The 15,983-nt window shown below is 41.6% G+C and overlaps 1 protein-coding gene and 1 long non-coding RNA gene across 2 annotated transcripts; one reads left to right on the top strand and one right to left on the bottom strand.

The window, feature by feature from the left end:
- The first annotated feature begins 768 nt into the window (after positions 1–768).
- On the top strand, positions 769–15,773 carry LOC138036905 (uncharacterized). Its single transcript, XR_011130045.1, has 3 exons — positions 769–915; positions 1,400–1,499; positions 15,639–15,773. It is a non-coding gene; the product is annotated as an uncharacterized lncRNA (long non-coding RNA).
- LOC138036906 (craniofacial development protein 2-like) lies at positions 3,452–7,016 on the bottom strand. The gene is made up of 3 exons (XM_068882951.1): positions 6,234–7,016; position 5,895; positions 3,452–3,750 (listed from the first exon to the last, which is right to left on the bottom strand). The coding sequence occupies exons 1-3, from the start codon at positions 6,741–6,743 to the stop codon at positions 3,452–3,454; spliced, it is 810 nt and encodes a 269-aa protein (XP_068739052.1). The 5' UTR covers positions 6,744–7,016.
- Positions 15,774–15,983: the final 210 nt, after the last annotated feature.

Below are 15,983 nucleotides of genomic sequence, written 5' to 3'. Positions count from 1 at the left end.
CGAAACAGTCCCATATCTTCGCGGTTTAAAGTTCAAGCGATCAACATATGTAAGCGGCTTGACATGTGGTATGAATGGTAGTTGTTTATATATTCGGGTACCATATTGAAGTTTGTTGTCATGCGCGTTAAGAACAAACATCATCCACCTGCCTCTTGAGTAAAACAAATCGTCACGATTCATCAAGATATTGAATTAAGGCAAGTAAAGTCGAATATCGTTTACCGGAAGCTCGGACCTTTATTAAGACGTGATATATGGCCCGTACGGCGCCGCGCGCGCTTTCATTGCAAAACTATTGAGAAATTGAATCCCCTTATGAAGGCAGTGCATTAGCGCGAGAAGGGCCGCAAAAGCAGTACGGCCTTGTTAGGAACACGTACTCCTCTGTTTGATGCGATTTTAGGTGATTTCGTCGCTTGTAAACATACAACTTATTTAGAGCCAGAAAATCAAATGCAAACAACGTATTAGACAAATTTCTTGTGCAACCTCGTAACTTTTTTGTCCAAACTTCATCTTCTGAGTACTCATAACTGGTTTAAAGAATCCATGTGATAAAATGCTTTTTGACTGAGTTTAGGTCGGGCGGGACAGGAAAATATTTGGCCTTCGGTCGTGGCGCGCGGACCAAATATTTTCCCGTCTGGCCCTCCCACTCAGTCAATAAGTACATAAGAATTCAATTTAATTAAGAACCGAGAAATCGAACATATGTGAGCGCGACATAATTATGGTAAAATGGTAAGCGTTATTTGGCCGTATTGTATCTCTCGCTTTAAGAACGAACATCAAAGACCTGACTCTTAAGTGAAACAGAACCAAACAATCAACTTATCTTAGAGCTTTAAACTCTACGGCAAGTAAAGTCGAATCCTGTTTGCTTAGAGCTCAGACTTCACGACGCGATATCAGGTAAGAGCAGTTTACGCCGGATTGAATTGGACAAGCATCAGTTCACTACCGGATAAATTTTCGATTGTAATCATTCACCTGCATCGCTAAATTACGAACCATAAACCACCATTATAGTCATCCAATTTATTACTTTTCTAATAAAGCTAACGAGTGAACTTAATAAAGTGAAGCGTTCTTTTTCTTTTCTGCATGACCAAATCGCACCTTATTTAGTAACTTGCGAACAATCTGGCAAAAAGGTGTCTAATTTAGTCGTCCTTTCATACTTGATCTGATGTTTACAAAATGTCGGATGTTTTTTCTAGGCTTTATTTGTTCATAGTGACCGTTCATGTTATTGATAATCGCTTGAAAAACAGTTGTATACTTTGGAACTTCCAGTTTGGCTGATGAATAACTACAGCTCATTACTCCAAAAAGTTAAAACCGGCCAACCCTTAGTGAAGGAAGTTGTACAACGCATGAATGTTTATATTGCTAGGTTCCAAGTATGAAATGCTGTTGCCTTTTCATTCTCAACTGGCTAATGGTTTCAGTGCTGTTGCTGGCTTTTCTTGAAAACAATACAGACGCTCAACAAGGTGAGTTTTATTTGAACAAAGTCTTACACGAAAAAAAAAAAATTTTGACTTCATGCAGTGCAGACCAGTACACCTGCAGCCACTATTCGTTAATTTATGAAACTTCGCAAGTTATCTTGCATTTGAAATAAACATGCTGATGTTGAAGTGAGTGGCTAAATGGTCAAAACATTTTGAACTATGGGTCACAAATACGTTAAAAAAACAGGTGGATACAAGCGGCTGAGGAAGCGTGGTAAGCACGCGCGTGCCAAACATGTTTGATACGGCTGGCCAAACGTACAAAAGTTCGCCTATCAAACACGAGAACAAAAGTAATGTTTTAAGTTGTTTGATCGAATGTTTGATGGCCTTTCAAATTTTATCAAACACAACCAAACACGATCAAACACCACCAAACAGCACCAAACAAGGTCGCCAAGTGGTAAAATGTTTGGTCACCAAACAATAAACACTTAATGACTGGTCCCAAGGGAAACAGTTCATTTGTTTCCCGAGAATCTCAATGTTTCTCCGAGGCGCAGCCGAGGGAAACACTGAAATTCGAGGGAAACAAAATGAACTGTTTCCATCGGGACGAGTCATTAAGCTATAGCGATATTTCTTGTTTACAAACATTTACGTCACATTTCTTTTGATATTCAAATTAGCCAACCACGGAACAAAAGAAGTCATTGCTTCAACAGCCAATTAGGTTCTGGTTGGCATATTAATAACAATAGATGACGTCACGAGAAACATCGCTATATAACAATGTTTGAGCTGGGGAGTTGGAGCGAGCGGGGAAAAGGAACTCCAATCCCCTCCCATGTAGCTGTTAACCGCGTGCCATTCGACGCACGGAGAGCCTGTGTGCAGTTGCTGCGCTAGGTCCGTACTACCACTAGACTTTCAAAAGTCCTTCGTCTCATGGGCCGTCCCATGCAGATAGCGCGCGGACGAAGGTCGACCTCTCGCGACTTCGTCGCTTGCCCATCTGCTTCGCGTCCGAAATATCACGCTTCGCTCGCCAAAACATTTTTCCTGGGATTCTCGAGAGGTCGACTTATGGCAAATCTATACTGCCACGACCTCGGGCCAATAGCGACATTAAGATCTACGACGCGGTCGTCAACGTAAACGCTACAAAGCAACAATATCATTGGTTAAAAGAGGAAAAAATAATCGTGCTGCACGTGCGGCAAGCATTTTAGCGACTATTTTTCGGTTCTCTTCACAACAACAACGTGAAATCACCAAATTTGAGGTTTAGACGACAACGCGAGTGTACAAATGTGAACCTAGCGTTCACTATTTTTACTCTGAAACCGCTCGTACCCAATTTAATTTAGGATCTTTTGACAACATTATATAGGTGATTATCGGCTGATAATCCGAGATAGTGAGCCAATGAGAGCGCGCGATTTTGTATAATCACCTGTGTACTCCTGTGTATTTATACTAAAAATCATTATAGTGACCGAGCTCCTGGAGGGGGTCTGGAAGACCGTTAAACTAGCTGTGTGACCGCACCTTAGGATTTCCTTAGAAAGAAAAGATAATCAAGTATAGAAAAAAAAGTTAAATCTGTCTCACAGGTTTTTCCCAAATGGCAAAAATATCGATTTTCGTCTAGTTTGATAATAATTGAAAACTGTCCGATAGATCTTTTTTTTAAAAAATGTTGGCGTTTAAGTCTTCCTATTGTTTGCTAATTCCCAAAATTTTAACCCTGGTCGTACGGCTAGGTTCTAATAAGTGGAATGATCGCTTTCACTGAGACCTACAAACTCCGCAGTTCAAATTTTTATGAAAATTTTATACACTGTATATCGTAAGTGCCAAAAGCTGCCATGCCAACTTAATAATTCTGTCAAGGAAACTTTAATTTAAATATGTACTGCATGTCAATAGTTTTAAAATTTGTTGACACCAGTGCGGTAGTGGAAAACTCTGTGAACAGGTCATCATCATCATTTCTCTTTGCGCCAGTAGTCGCATAAGGCCGTCACGCTCTTTGCCCAATACTCTCTATTTCGCGCCGCTGCCTTGGCCACATTCCAACTCTTCCACCCTGCTTTGTCTCTCTCCTTCCCGACCGTCCTTCTCCAAGTGGTCCTTGGTCTCCCTCTCGCCCTTCGACCCTCCGGCGTCCATCCCAAAGCTGTGAAACAATTATTCTCATCTTCTCTCCTAAGTACGTGCCCCAGCCAGTTCCACCTTCTCCGTCTTATCTCGCAGTTTATGTTGTTGATTTCTGCCATTTCCACTACTCTGTTGTTTGATATTCTTTGCTGCCATCTGATTCTCAGTATCCGTCTCAGGCATTGGCACTGGAAACTGTTCAGTCTTCGTTCATCAGCCTTTGTGATCTTCCAAGTTTCGCAACCATATAACAGGACTGGTCGAACTAAGGTCTGGAATAGGCGTATCTTGGTTCCTCTTCCTATTCCTCTGACTGCCCATACCTTCCCTAGCCTCTGAAACACACCACGGGCCTTCTGCAGCCTGTTCCTAATGTCTCTACTGCCTCCACCCTCTTTGTCCACGGTAGCTCCCAGGTATGGGAACTCCCCGATATCCTCCACTTCCTCGCCATTCACCGCAAGCCTCTCCCTGTTGCTGGCATACTCCGTCCTTAGTGTTTTAGACTTTCTCGCATTTAGTTTAAGGCCCACTCTGGCTGCTTCCTCTTTCAGTCTTCCAGTCGGGCGATGTCGTCTGCAAATTCTAAATCCTCCAGCACTGTTGTGAAATTCCATCGTATCCCTCTTCTCTTATCTGCTGTTGTCCTTTTCATGATCCAATCCAGGGCCAGTAAGAACAAGAATCCTGACATCACACATCCCTGCTTAACACCGCACTTGATCTTGAACCAGTCTGATGTTTCACTTCCATCAATGACTGCGCACTCGCAGCCCTCATAAACGCCTGCAATCACTCTCACCAACTTGCTTGGTATGCCATAACTCCCCAAGATATTCCATAAGCTTTCTCTGTGTATCGAATCAAAGGCTTTCTCAAAGTCCACAAAGTGTATGTATAGGCCTACCCTCCACTCATTTGCCTGCTCTAAGATGTTTCTCAATACAAAGATCTGTTCAGTTGTGCTTCTCTTTACTCTGAACCCAGCCTGTTCCTTACGAAGCTTCTTGTCTATGCCTATCCTAATCCTCTCTAGCATCATCCTACAGAATACCTTACTAATGATGGGTAGTAAAGTCACCCCTCTCCAGTTGTTACAATCGCGCAAGTCACCTTTCTTGAATATCTTAACAATAAGTCCCTTCTTCCATACCTTCGGTCACCTCTCAACCTCCCAAAGCCTATTATAACATTTAGCCAGTCTACTTGCCGTGCCTTCCATGTCAGCTCTTAGTAGGTCCGGACCCACTTCACCTACCCCTGCTGCTTTTCCTGCCTTTGTATTCTTAAAGCGTTCTTAACCTCTTGTACCCTCCATCTTCCTAGGTCAATTTCTTCGATCTCGCCTGTTTCTTCTCTACTATACTCTTCAACTGGATTGGTTGGGTCATCTCTGTTTAATATTTCACTAAAGTGCTCTACCCATCTCTGCATTTTTTCTCTTAGTAGGTCCGGACCCACTTCACCTACCCCTGCTGCTTTTCCTGCCTTTGTATTCTTTCTCTTAGTAGAAACTCTGAGGGAAGGCTGACCCTGTCCAAACCAAGCACCAATTATTTGAAACGAAGCTTCTCTTACAGCGGGGCCATGCTATGGAATAACTTGCCCAAAAACTTAAAAAATGCTGCATCCGTTGAGCATTTTAAGCGAAATATCAAGAAGGTAGCTGATATATCGGATTCCCACACGGCAATCATGTAAAGCATTTGTAATTAGTTTTAGTTTTTAACTTAAGCTTAACTGATGATTTTCCGTGTTTAAATAAAGATTACATACATACATACATACAAGCTCTCCTTGCTTGTTTCTCACGCCTACTTCCTGTCTCTTCCGTTCCCCTACTATTGCCTTGGTCATATTGTAGAGCTCCCTATTTTTACCATTCTCAGCAGCCTTTTCCGCTGCTGCAGCCTTCTCCTCCAACCAATTCCTTTTATCCTCCCTCGCACTCTGTTTCACTTCCTTGTCTTTCACCTTATACTCCTCCCTCCATCTCTGCTTTAATCGCTCTGATCTAGCACCTTCCATTTTAAGTTTTACGTCTTTCCTCTCCTTGACTTTTTTCCATGTCTTGTCTCCTATCCATGAGTTGCTCTGCTTTTTTGACCTCCCGATAACTTTCTCTGCGGCACCTCTGTACGCCTCTAAAAGCTTATCGTGCTCTTCCTCCGGATCTTCTATATCTCCTAGCACGTCAAACTTGTTATTCACCTCAATGTTGTATCTCTTCCTGATCTCTTCACTTTGCAGCTTACGTATATCAAACCTTACCCTTGCCATCTTCCCCCTCTCCACCCGAGCCAACTTCAACCTTATTCTGGTTCTCAGAAGGTAGTGGTCACTGTATACGTCTGCTCCCCTCATCACCCGTGTGTCCATGATCGATGTTCTCATGCGTCCATTCACCATAACATGGTCAATCTGGTTTACTGTCTTCCCGTCTGGTTATCTCCAGGTCAGCTTATGTATCTCTTTGTGCGGGAATATTGTTCCAGTTATGACTAACCCATTCACACTACAGAAATCACATAGCCTTTCCCCGTTGTCGTTCATAACTCCAACACCAAACTTCCCCATTACTTCCTCCCTGTGAGCATTGTTGCTTCCAACCTTGGCGTTCAGATGCCCCATCACTACAATCATGTCGTGTCTACTGCAGCTTGAGATAGAATCCTGTAGCTGGTTGTAGAATTCATCCTTTTCCTCGTCTATCGCTTTATTCGTTGGTGCATACGCTTGTATCACCATCAGCTTTCTATATTTTGAGTAGAATCGTGCCTTGACGATTCTCTTGCTTATCGGCGTCCACTCCATCAAGGCTCTCTTGCTCCTTGCACTCATCATGATTGCTACTCCTCCTTGTCTCGCTCCGTCATCTCCCACATACACTACTTTCTCACCACTCCCTAGTGTCACTGATCCCATCCCCCTCCATCTGGTCTCGCTTAACCCTAATATTTCAACTCCATAAGCCGCCATTTCCTTGGCCACTTGTGCTGTCCGTGTTGCCTCCGCCATGGTCCTCACACTCCAGCATCCAATGGTCGTCTGTTTCTTGGGGGCTACTATGGGGCCCATCGGCCTTTGGGCTTCCTGCCGGCTTTGACCCAAGAGCGTCATGGTGGTCCCAGCAGCAACACCCCCAGATTACATTGTGACATTGTCTACGTTTCCGGTTTCTGTAACAGTAAGTTTTTTAAGGGGCAGGGTCGTTAGCCCTGCGCCCAACCCCCAACCTGGAGGACCAGGGGATCACTCTTTGTCTGGTCTCTACCCTTTGACCTGTTCGGCATGGGTGACCATACCAGGAGTTCAAGACTCCCACCGACATAGCTCTAGGGGTCATCGAGACACACAAACTGCCCCACCACGATAAGGTGGTGATCCCAATCGGAGCAGTCTGTGAACAGGTGACCGTCATTAATTAAAAGACTAGAATCAACTGCGTTGGTGAAGGAAAAGCAAAAAACTTGACCACCAACTCAGTGCAAAGAAACATTTAGTAGCAACCGTTAGCCGTCTTTTGCGACGGTTTGAACGCTTTTATCCTCTTCACCGCGGATTGCAACCTTATTCAGTAACTGAAAGAGGAATGATTTGGTCCGGTTGATCCGGGTACTGAGTGGGAAGTAAAATGTAAGGAAGGGTGATTTCGTGTTCATTAGGGTCTTATCATAGCAGACTCATATCACCGACGCATTAGTTGAACCTTTTCAAATTTTTACTCTACGTGGTTTTATTTACTTAATTTCGCTGCCGTTAATGGTTACTGTCGGTTGAGCAGGGCTACCACAAAGGCGTTGCTGATCACGGTGAACCCTTGAGAAGAATGCCTAGTGCCAAGTACCTAGTCTTAATTATGCGTGGCAACAAGACAAGTTTCCGTTCAAACACTGTTTTCGCTTAATAGTCTTATAACGGAAGATTCAAAAGGATCTCGAGCCTCCTTTTTGACAAAGACTTTGCTGATGAAGTTTTATTGTGCCGAGCAAAATATCTGAAAGCCAAGGTTGCCACCGCCGGTTGGAGAAAAATCAGGGAAAAACAAAAAAATTTTCAAGGTCAGGCAAAAGTCAGGGAAAATCTTTTATATTGTCAAAGTCAGTGAAAAGTCAGGAAATGTTAGTTTTAGTAAACAGTTCACAAGATTTTGCGCACTAAATCCTGTTAAAAGTACAAAGAGATCGAAAACAAAGAGAAAAATATTGATGGCCTTCAAAACAAGCTGAAGCAAATGTGATTATTCAACTCATTTAAAGTCAGTGAAAATTGTTTAGAGGTCAGGGAAAGTCATGGAGAAGCACAGGCTTCCCAAGCTGAAAATACGTGGTGTATGCGACAGCTTGTGTATATAGAGAATTATATGGGAAAATCACCGATCGTAAAAAAATTGTGTAAATAACTATCTCATTTGAAATAAAGTTTTCCTACCTCAAATGTGTGACCAACTTGTCTCTTTTGCCGAGTTTCGAGCCATTTTGACGCCGTTTAGTGAAGTGATCCGGAAGGCCGTTACTGAAATAATAGGAAGGCTGGTAACTCCATCCATCGCCGGCCAGACCTCACTCCACAAATCGTTTTCTCCTCAACAGGAAAAGTCCCGAATCGCAATAAAAACAACAGTTCCATAAAGCCCAATAAATTTCACTCCAAATACGTGTGTTTCGGCGGCCGAAAGACTCGTGACGAACGAAAACTTTGCCTTAAAATTCACCTCTTCGGCTTTCCTCGAAGGCTTGTGACCGGGCAGTCAACAACGGAAACTCGGAAGATGGTTTCAGCCTCAACTCTGATTGGTCCATTGAATTTGACCGCAAGCTGGCAACACAACCGTTGTTGACTTGTGACCGGGCAGACCCGGCAGAGTTGAGGGTGAAACCACCTTGCGAGTTTCCGTTGTTGACTGCCCGGTCACAAGCCTCTGAGGAAAGCCGAAGAGGTGAATTTTAAGGCAAAGTTTTCGTTCGTCACGAGTCTTTCGGCCGCCGAAACACACGTATTTGGAGTGAAATTTATTGGGCTTTATGGAACTGTTGTTTTTATTGCGATTAGGGACTTTTCGTTTTGAGGAGAAAACGATTTGTGGAGTGAGGTCTGGCCGGCGATGGATGGAGTTACCGGCCTTCCTATTATTTCAGTAACGGCCTTCCGGATCACTTCACTAAACGGCGTCAGAATGGCTCGAAACTCGGCAAAAGAGACAAGTTGGTCACACATTTGAGGTAGGAAAACTTTATTTCAAATGAGATAGTTATTTACACAATTCTTTTACGATCGGTGATTTTCCCATACAATTCTCTATATACACAAGCTGTCGCATACACCACGTATTTTCAGCTTGGGGAGCCTGTGGGAGAAGTCATGGAATTTTTTTGTTGCTGATGAGTGGAAACCCTGTGAAACATACTTCCTTAAACGTCTTTATTACTGGGTTGCCTATGGGCAAACCCAGTCGAGGTCTGCGTTTAGTTTGTTTGTTTTCTTTTTTTTTTTTTTTTTTTTCTTTTTCCGTGTCGGTAAAAGTCTTGCCTGTCACTCCCCTGGTAAGTGGTGTCTTTGTGGATAGAGCCTTCTGCGCGTATTTTCTTAGGATCGAGAGGGTAGTAGAACTGCTTAGATTTCTCTGGTGGACACAGTAGAATCATTAACTTAGCCTGCAATGGCGTCGAAAGTCATGCAACGCGAATGGCGTTTTAGTGGATCCTTACACAAAATATACCCTTATGGAGCTCAATAATGGAAAGTCAGTTGGATAAACTAGGCATGAATCTCAAAAGCGACGAGTACTGGACTTCGACAACAATCTATCGCCCGTCGAGACGAAATCAAAGTGAGCAGTATTTACCTGAAGTACAAGGTAATTTGACACAATTGAGTTTCTTGTCTTCACGCACGCAATGAAATAGGAAGAGGTTTTCGCCTCTAAGAGCAAATATGTTGTTTGTTTCAATAAAACTTTCGCTGAAAAAGGATTCTGTGGTATTTTCTGCCTTTGTGAATTATAATATCATGTTGTGTATTGAATTTTCGAGCTTAAGGTTGAAATGTGATATGCGAGAAGTTTTTTAGTATTGCTCTGTAAGCAGGAAGGGTTCACAGGCCTGTTGAAAGCGTGCTTGAGTTTCGACAAAATGAGCCCCAAAATCAGTGAAAACTTGTGACGCAGATGAATAATAAAGTAGCTGCTATTTCCAAAATGATGGAATTACCTGGTGATAATAACGTCGTACGCGTCTTGGAGAGTAAATTTTGACTTTGCATAAACAAGAGTTGGGCGATTGTGATCTTTGTTTTGACTTCGCTCATTTCATTGTCAAACTTTATAACACTTGACAGAAAAAGAAACTTTTTAAAAACCCGGTATCTTGCCATCATTTGACACAGATGCTTCACTGTTTGACAAGTAAACATGCCGCGGTAACTTAATCACGGCGCCCGCTGAATTCCGGCCATGTCACTTTTCGATTTTGCAATTTACTTGAACATAGCAAAAATCTCCCAAAATGTTTGTCGCTGATCGTAACTTTTTTGTATTCTATATTCACGGTTCAAAATTAATGTTGTTTTCATGTCGTAAATATTTCATTCTCGATCGACCGTCCCGGAAACTTCCTTCTGCTCTTTCTGAAAACTTTGTATCAATAGTTATTTGCTTTTTCTTCAATATTTGTTTAGCATAAAGCAAGCTAACAAAATCTGTACCTTGCTGAGTTCGCATTTGTTAGCGTTAATAGTATTTTCAGTCAGATGCTTCTGTTTTTTATGACGGGTTCATTGTTTTGGTCTCCCATCCTAACACTAACCCCGCTCAACAGGGCTTGACTTCAGTGAAGTTTAGCATTACAAAGCTGTCAGATGCTCAGAGGGCACACTTGTGGTGCAAGGAAGTTGTAAGGGAACTTGAAAATTATCAACATGTCAGCCCAGAAGCCAATGTTTCTCGCTTCTCTTTTATTTGTTATTCTTCAGAGACTGGAATGCTGTATTTCAATACCACACAATTCAGTGCCTTCTGATTTTCTGTAGCACGTACCACAGGCAAGCCAGTGTATGCTTCACGGAAGCATCTCGTTTTGTTTTTCTTTTCGTTTCAAGCAATTTTTTTTTCATTCCTTTTTTCAATCATAAATAATGTTAACTACACAAAAAGTGTTCGATCATCATTGTAAAGGGAGGTAAAACTTCCGATGTAAAAGATTTATTTTGGCCGACAAGTTAAGGCACGCCCGATTTTTTCCTCCTCCTCCGTACCGCCTAGCTTTCGTATGGAAACTCTCAAGAATAAGTGATTCAGACTGTCCTATGGAAGGATCATTCCGGACAAAACGTTACAGGTGTAGTGATGGGTGCTTCTGTGGCCCGCCCGACACGTCAGGTAAAGCAACTACGAATACAACTCCACACACCCTTACACGTTCTGCTTGTATAGAAAGGCTGGACGATCTAGAATATTCTATGCATTACATAGAATGTAGGCAGTGTGGTCCAGTGGTTAGGGCGTTGGGTTTGCATGCGGCTGCTCCGGGTTCAAATCCCGTTCTAACCACTGGCTTGGATTTGTTTCCGGTTGTCCCTGATTAAATCTCCACCACTCTTTGTAAATAGCCAACTAGTTGCCTCCTGCCAGTTGGGGTTCTTAATGATGTTTCTGTTAAGTTTGAATTGTTACTTTCACCTTGTTAACAGTGGAGTGCCTGTAAACTAGCTTGATAGCTAAGTGTACTTCCACTATATAGAAAGCACTTACATTTACATTTTTACATCCCAAATTTCTATTTTTAGACCTTTATAGAGTAGGCAATGGGGTCTCTATGGGATTAATGAACAAAGTCCCAAATGGAGTCAATGAAGCTAGGGCTCCCAAAGAACATTCATTTACTTATCTGGGCGCGGTTGTTCGAGAGCCGATTAACGCTAATCCCAGATTAACGCTGATATTCGGCAAGACTTTATATTAGAGGAAGTCAATCTTTAAAAATATAAATAAGCAAAAGAAACTTTCACCAAATAGTTGAAAGTATGAGACAAAACTGGTTTACGTTAATCCTGCATTAAGTTAATCGGCTTTCGGACATGCAACCGGGCCCTGGAATGTCCGAAATTGTCTGCTCTAATAAAACTGAGCAGCTATTTGGTCTAATAGTAAGCAACTATCTGCTAACCGTTAACCACTGCGACTTTGTCCCATTTCCTTACTCATATGCCGCTAAACATGAATATGCCCGTGGAGGGAACAGGTGAAAATAGCCATTGTATGACTTGTCAAGATAACATGACTTTTTCATTAAAATTGTCACGTAAACTTTCAGTAAAAAAAACAAACCTCCGAACACTAAACTGAAGAAACAATTACAGTTCATGACAATTCGGAAAGGTTTAAACAGAAAAGAGCGCAAAAAAGACGAAAACAAATAGTTTTAAACTCCAGGTGAATTTTTAAAATAAATCAAGAATTAGGCCACCTTGTTCAATAAATTGAAAAAAAGGCAGATTTTTTCAAACCTAACCGCGGCTTAAGATTAAACTTCATGTTGATACAATTGGTTGCTCTACTTAAACCAGCCGCAAACTTCAAATTTTGTTGAAACCCCTGAGAATATAAAATGCAGCGTCTGTTAAAACATTGAATTATTCTCTGCATATCTCTAGACATGGAAATGGCATGGCCCACACGAGGAATAAAAAAGACTCCCGTCAGGATGGTGATCTAATCTAAACTGAAATAACTGACGAGGTTATATCTTAATTTGGTGTTATATCTCCACTCGTCTGCCCAATTTTAATTGCAATAACTGTGGTGTCATCGCATGTCAGAAAACTATGTACATGAGCAAATTAGGCATCCACCATAAGTACTCAGTTTCTAGACAGAACAAGCTTAAACGACGAAATCGTTTGCTCAGTATGACGCATCCAGGTAATCGTTTTCTTACATAGTAAACAACATATTTGCTTTGGGCCCTCTTTCAATTTATATAGATCATTAGAAAAACAATTCCTTTAATTGTCATGACCGTACGTGACTGATGAATAAATGATGCCTTTAAAAGACATTTAACGTATATAAGGGCGGCAAACCTTTCGCGATCGACCAAGTTTTCTTAGAGTCGTATCCGGCTTTATGGTGTCTGATGCTCCAAACATGAGACGCTATCGCCCTTTTGTTCTCGACTGCCTGGTTATCTCCTTTCTTTGGCTGGCTTGCCTTAAGATCAAAACACTTGCTAATCAAGGTGAGAAAAAAGTTCTTGTCAACATCTAATTCAGGAACTCTTATAGAGCATGGAAGGTGATGCCATGCATATAGTTCTAAACTAAATTAACTATGAGAGTGTGATGTGAAGTGCTATTTTCTACTCATGTAAACCATGTGAGCGTTAGCCCTACTAATGGAAATGGGCCCACACAAGGGCAGAGAAAAACTCTGACCTGGGTGGGAATGCCGTGAATTTGACATCTTCAATTCCCACGACCTGCTCCCGTCTGACCTTGTAGCTCAGTCGGTAGAGCAGCGGTGATCTAACCCGTAGGTCGTGGGTTCATTTTCCACCCTGGTCAGAATTTTTCTCTGTCCTTCTGTGGGCCCATTTCCATCAGTAGGACTAACGCTCACATGGTTTACATGGGTAGAAAATAGCACTTCACATCACACTCTCATAGTTAATTCAGTCTGTTGAAATATAAGTGCTACACGGCCAACGTTTGCATAAACGTAACCCCTAGTTCAAAACTAAGTTTGACAACTTTTGTAACATTGGGCATCAATTCATCAGAAGCCATTCCGTCGTAGAAATTAGATAATCAATGCTCTAGAGACAAAACGGTTTTGAAAAAGAGATTACAAGAAAAGATCATGTGTCATAAACTCCAAAGTCACGTGAATATCATTGTCTGTCGTTAATTTACTGTTTCATTTATTTCATTTGAGCAGTATGTGAAGCCCTGTCACTCCAGTTTGTCACACTTTAAGCTTGTGTCTAACGGCAAAAATCTCAAGCTTTTGAAGAGTCTTTCAAAGTCGGGAGCCACAGGCATTGACAAAATCTCTGGAGATTTTTTGAAAATTGCGCCCTGTGCTATTTCTCCATCATTAACATATATATTCAAAAACGCCATCGTCTCGAGCAGCTTCCCTGACGATTAGAATATTGCCAGGGTCTTGCTTCTTTTTAAAAATTGGGCCAAAAACTGCACCAGATAATTACAGACCGATCTCTATCTTGCCAGTAATAACCCAAGTAACGGAAAAAACTATCTACGTCAAGGTTGTTGATTTCGAAGCTAATTACTGCGGGCGACTTTTCCTCGAAGCCTGGCACTCTACTTTAGACCCGAACTTTGCGAATGATCATATCAAACTTCTAGAAGCCTACAAAGGCATCGTGCGAGCATGAATTGCATGGCCACGCGCGCAAGCTTCACGCTACGTTACTTTAAATAGCGTATGATAACGAACTTCGCTTTCATATCACTGATAAATGCTTAAGAATTAGCTGAAACGTCTGTTGAGAAATATCAAGAGTCAGAGGCAAACCTTTTTCCACAGAACTTATGAATATATGAGTACCTAACATCTAATAATATTCTTTCGTATCATCGATTTGGCTTCCGTAGACTTCACTCGACTGCTGCAGCTCTTTTAGAGAGCTCAAACAGCTAGTATGTTAATATCGATAGAAGAGTGCTAAACCTTGTTGTGTTCTTGGACTTAAAAAATGCATTTTATACCGGCCGTCAATCACAGGATTCTGCTGCACAAGTTTGAACTATATGGTATCACTGAACTTCGTTGGAGTGAGCAACCGCAAGTCAAAATTATTTTCAGTTAAATGATACGATGTCATTTGAAACACAAATTACCTGTGGTATTCCTCAAGGGTCTATTCTTGGCCCTCTTTTCTTCCTCTTATGCGTAAATGAAATTAAGTCTAAATGTAGCAAAAACAGAAAATATGCAAATCCGTTCTAACTACAAGCTAAGAAACTTACAGTCTCAACCGTGTATTGAAATTAATGGAGGAAAATCTTAAACAGGTTTACCATAGTAGGGTTCTTGGCAAAGAAATCGACCAGCATCTATCTTGGGACAGAGTGTTGCCAGAAGAGTTTGTTCGGGAGTAGAAGGCTTGAGGCGAATTCAGGAGTTTGTCGAGGGAGGCACTCTAGTTTCAATATATAATGCTTTAATCCAGCCACAATATAAGCGAAGTATGGGATACCCTAGGGAAAGGGCTCTCTAAAGGGCTCCAAAAACTTCCGAATAGATCAGCTCGACTGATTAATGAATCTATTCAATGATACTCCCGCCACCGAGGCTTTGGGTCTCTTAGGCTGGGAAAATCTAGAAACTCAACGGGCTAAGGCAAAGATACTGTTTAAAATAGTCAATGGGTTGGCTCCTTAATGCCTTACTGGTCTTTTCATAAGTAAGAATGATACATCACATCATAAACTTAGGAAATCCTCCACCTCACTGCAGTTACCGCTACCCAAAACTGAATATCGAAAAAAAAAAAACGTTTTTGCTAGAGTGAAGCAAAATTGTGGAACTCGCGTCCTGCTACACTTCGACGGTGAATCTGATACGCTTTCAATCTTTAATAATAAAATTAATGCGCACACCTTTAGCTGATTTTTGCTCCTCTCCTACTATGGAGAAAGTAGAAATATTTTTAGTGAATAGAATTATTAGCTGGTAATTTATAGTAAGTACAAAAAAACAAAAAACAAACTGTAAATAATTGTAAATAGTTATAAGTTATTCGCTTTGCTTATTTTATTGTAACCACACGCCCCTTGTGGAAATCAGCTTTTAGGGATAATTATTAAGTAGACGGGGCAAGCGTGTATAAATAAAGTTTTACTTACTTACTTTACTTACTTTACTTTACTTATTTCCCGCCAATATTTGTGACCTTCGGCCGTTAGTGATGTCTTCACATTTCCCAATTTGTTTGTGTAAAATTGCAACATTTGCACTAGATAAGCGTCAGTGACTTGTGTCATTCTGCATAGATTGTTCCCCTCGAACCATCCACCTTCTTCCTGTACAAACGGGCCAATACTTTCAAGGACACGTGTTTATGAATTTCACTATGGGAAAATACGGATGTGAACATTGGTGTCTCTTGGAAAACAAGTGTGTGTCTGTCAACATTGGTAGCGGAAAATCTCCGAGCAGCGTTATCTGTGAACTGAGTGATTCGGACCACTGTCAGCACCCGAAAGATCTCAAGCCAAGACAGGGTTGGACATACAGAGGCGCAAAGGTATCTCATGTTAAATTGAAACGATTGGGCCAGATTTCACCCCTTCTCAGCATAACTGAAGTGGTGTTGGTATTCCTTTGCTTTTGTTGTC

The sequence above is a fragment of the Montipora capricornis genome, unplaced genomic scaffold, assembly GCF_036669925.1.
Source record: "Montipora capricornis isolate CH-2021 unplaced genomic scaffold, ASM3666992v2 scaffold_65, whole genome shotgun sequence".
NCBI lineage: Eukaryota > Metazoa > Cnidaria > Anthozoa > Scleractinia > Acroporidae > Montipora > Montipora capricornis.
The sequence above is the reverse complement of the archived record's forward strand: the minus strand, read 5'-3'. Positions and strand labels throughout refer to the sequence as shown.

Bases quoted from the DNA above. Each gene is read 5' to 3' on its own strand.
- LOC138036906 (XM_068882951.1), bottom strand. From the start codon at position 6,743: ATGACGCTCTTGGGTCAAAGCCGGCAGGAAGCCCAAAGGCCGATGGGC.